Raw genomic sequence first — 3,963 nt, 5'->3', positions numbered from 1 at the left:
GAAAGCAGATTTTAGTCGTAATTTCCATAAATTATTTTCTCGCTGACATGACAGTTTGATTAGCCTACTAAGTTCTGAGCAATGATTACAAATGCACATATGCACATATGCACATGCACATGCACATTTGGATTTGATTAGGTTAGCTTGGGTGACCGCAGATACGTTTGGTTGAAAATAGATGCACTCTCAGTCACGATGCTCTCACTAAAACATTCCTAAAATCCAGTTTAATAAAATCAAACAGAACGCTGTTGGTTAAAAATCCGGTTTGGTGGTTACGGCAGACGAGTGCTGGTTTCCGGCTTACGGACAGACGACGGATGGTTCAGTACTGGCTTTAGTATGGTCTCGATTGGAAGAGGAAGCAGACGTTAACCCGTGCAGAGACAGTTGTGGTGCGTGCTTCTTTTTAAAACGAATATATTAGGTGAGCTACAACTCGAAACAAATAGATATCCTTTTCAAGCTATTACTGCAAGTTATTCCTTCCCTTTCAAAATGGAGTTGATGTTTGTTTTATCGAGTATTCAAGGCAGATAAAATTCCCCGAAAGGATTGCCTAGCAAATGATTTCGCACGTCTTAAACCCCTCTTGAAGTGTTCTTTCAATCTTCTTACGCAGGGCAGAGCTTCGGGTTCATTGTACTAGCAAAACCAGTTATCCATAACCAGTCTTTTACAAACAGTTGCACTAGCAGTAGAACCGGAGCATCAGGAACGACGTTGAAGGTTCACTTAGGTCAGTTTGCTTTGGCCCATTGTCAGCATCATGAGTAGGGCCGTCAGAACTCTGTTCATTGCATCACTGCTTTTGCCGAGCATAATTGCTTTCAGTCTGCTTGCTAACCGACAACCCAAAGCGTCCTTTTTGGACGATCCTCCGAGTGATTACTTTAGCAGAACATCGATGGATGGTAAGTTACAGCATTTTCAGTTCATAATAGTATTCACAGGATTATGATCTCATCTCACCAGATTGCGTACAAAGATTCTACTCGGAGCCAGAAAAATTTAATACAAGACCTGGAGTTTATGGCGGCTTTCGTGCGTATTCTGGTGAATTTCAGCACATGGTAGGGACTGAGTGAAAATCGTTTGAACATTGTTTAAATGATACCCTTTTTTAGGCGGCCATCGGTTGGATTCGGTCCAATGGGAAAATCGACTATCTTTGTGGTGGGTCGCTGATAACCGATGACTTCGTACTCACTGCAGCCCATTGTGCTGTTGACCACGACAAGTAAGATCCCGAAAAATCTTGATGTAAACTTTGAATTGAATCTTGAATTGAGTATCTTTCAACTCTAACTTCTCCTATGCAGTATTGCCCCGAGTACGATACGAGTTGGAGACACCGATCTCGGCAGCAAAAAGGATGACGAATATGCACAACAGGTCGGAATCGGCCGCATTATTGTGCACCCCCAGTACCGGGGATCGCGAAAGTACTTCGATCTAGCGTTGATTCAACTGGCAGAGCCCATCGAATACTCGGAGACAGTTTGTTCGGCGTGTCTGTGGCGAGAACCTTCGTTGCCTTCTGAGCGAATGGATGCCATCGGGTTCGGTAGTACCGGTTGGGGGGAGGGACGCAGTCCGACGTTGATGAGGGCGGAAGTAGACAAGATCGAGCTGTCTAGTTGCGTCGAGAGAATAGTCACCAGACGGAGGCAAATGCCGGACGGATTTCGAGACGATCAGTTCTGTGCGGTCGGTGACGATATGGACACCTGTGAGGGTGACTCGGGTGGACCGATCGGTGTGAAGCGATTAAATGTGGGAGGTTTTGTAGTTCCGATGGTGGTGGGTGTCGTATCGTTCGGGACACCCTGTAGCGCAGGATCAAGCGGAGTGTACACTAAGATTAGTCCTTACATAGATTGGATCGAACGGGAGATAGACCAAACTCTAACCTATGGAGGTAAGTCTAACATACAGGATTAGAAACAGTGGCATAAACTCTTCTATTTCATTGTTTTCAGAATGTTTGGAAGATTGGGACTGCTTACGACCCCAAAATTCGACCACAGTTAATTATGCGAATCACGACCCCCTTCAGCGGTTTGGATTAATCTGGGACGACACTTCGCCATCCTTGCACGATTGTGGAGCTACGCTGATCGACTACCAGTATCTGCTGACATCCGCTTCCTGCGTCACAACCGATCGCGGAGATCCAAAGTACGTGTCTTATGATGGCAAAGAACGTATCGCCGTGAAGGATGTTTATGTGTCCCCAAAATATATTCGAGGACGTCCAGGAAACGACGTCGCTCTCGTGAAGATCGCAAAGTTCACCAATCCGAAGGTACATCGCCCATCCTGCCTTTGGAACCGTCGTACCGACGGCGAATGGAGCACGAATCCTGTAGTTAGTGCGTACCAAGTAACGTCGAAAACAGCATCGGAGTGGTTCACCAGAACCATCTCGATTATTCCTATGGACAGAAAAGATTGCAAAGCCGATGGATTCCTGGGTAGTGATTTGATTCGGTGCCACAACGAGGTCAAGATGGTACCGCGACTTTGTTCGGTGAGTAACGGTTGTAACGGTGGCAACGGTGGTAACGGTCTTAGATCTTTTCTTAAGTGACTCGTTTTGTTTTTCTAGTTGGACTACGGCGCCCCGGTGACCAATGTTAGATATCAAGAAACGGATCCTAATTACATCTACGGCGTAGTATCATCGCTTACTAAGGATTGTGGATCAAACTTGATCGCAACGGACGTTACGCCACACATCGACTGGATTGAATCGATCATCATCCGGCGACGAGACCAAATGCTCATATTTTCAGACTAGACGAAAAAATCAACGAATATACTAGGAAACGAACATAGCAGGCACAGAAAACACTCGATGGTTTTGTTTCTCGCTGGTACCCCGTAACATGACAGTTTGATTAGCCTACTAAGTACTGTGCTATTATAACAAGCGCATTTTTTTATTATTTTGAATTGGATTAGGTTAGTTTGGGTCACTGCAGATAGGTTTGGTTGAAGATAGGTGTTCTCGCAGTCACGATGCTCTCACTAAAACATGTCCAACATCCAGTTTAATATAAATAAACAGAACTTTGCTGATTGAAAATCCGGTTTGGTGGTTACGGCAGACGAGTGCTAGGTTTCCGGCTTACGGACAGACGACGGATGGTTCAGTACTGGCTTTAGTATGGTCTCGATTAGAAGAGGAAACAAACGTTAACCGTTACACAGACGGTTTCGGTGTGTGATTATTTTTAGAACGAAGCTATTAGGTGAGCTACAACTCGAAACAAATAGATATCCTTTTCAAGCTATTACTGCAAGTTATTCCTTCCCTTTCGAAGATGGAATTGATGTCTGTTTCAGTGAGTATTCAAGGCAGATCAAACCTCCCCGAAGGTCATTCGTGACCAACACAAACAGGTTCCGGGGTTTTTATAGCAAGTGGTTTTGCACGTCTTAAGCCTCTCTTGAAGTGTTCTTTCAAATTTCTTACGCAGAACAGAGCTTTGGGTTCATTACACCAACAAAACCAGTTATCTATAACCACTCTTTTCTAAACCGTTACGCCAACAACAGAATCGCGGCATCAGGAACGACGGCGAAGGCTCATAAAGATCAGTTTGTTTCGGCCCATTCATTAGCATCATGAGAACTCGTTTTATTGCATCTCTGTTTCTGACGATCACTGGTGCGTTTGGTCAACAAGCAACGTTTTTGGATGATCCTCCTAGTGATTACTTTAGCAGAACATCGATGGATGGTAAGTTAAAGCATTTTCAGTTCCAAATAGCATTTACAGGATTATGATCTCATTCAACAGATTGCGTACAAAGATTCTATTCGGAGCCAGAATATAAATATTTAACAACTGGAGTGCATGGTGGCTTTCGTGTGTATCGTGGTGAATTTCAGCACATGGTAGGAACTGTGTGAAAATTATTTGGACATTGTTTAAATGATGGCCCTTCTTTA

General features: G+C 44.3%; 1 protein-coding gene across 1 annotated transcript; it reads left to right on the top strand.

Moving 5' to 3' along the window:
• Positions 1 to 772: 772 nt before the first annotated feature.
• On the top strand, positions 773 to 2,806 carry LOC131214370 (serine protease 53-like). Its single transcript, XM_058208752.1, has 6 exons — positions 773 to 917; positions 979 to 1,076; positions 1,131 to 1,243; positions 1,326 to 1,924; positions 1,986 to 2,536; positions 2,615 to 2,806. Exons 1-6 carry the CDS (start codon positions 773 to 775, stop codon positions 2,804 to 2,806), a joined length of 1,698 nt encoding a protein of 565 aa, XP_058064735.1.
• The last annotated feature ends 1,157 nt before the right edge of the window (positions 2,807 to 3,963 follow it).

This window comes from Anopheles bellator, unplaced genomic scaffold (assembly GCF_943735745.2).
Source record: "Anopheles bellator unplaced genomic scaffold, idAnoBellAS_SP24_06.2 scaffold00744_ctg1, whole genome shotgun sequence".
Classification (NCBI taxonomy): domain Eukaryota; kingdom Metazoa; phylum Arthropoda; class Insecta; order Diptera; family Culicidae; genus Anopheles; species Anopheles bellator.
This window is presented reverse-complemented; position numbering and strand designations above follow the sequence as displayed.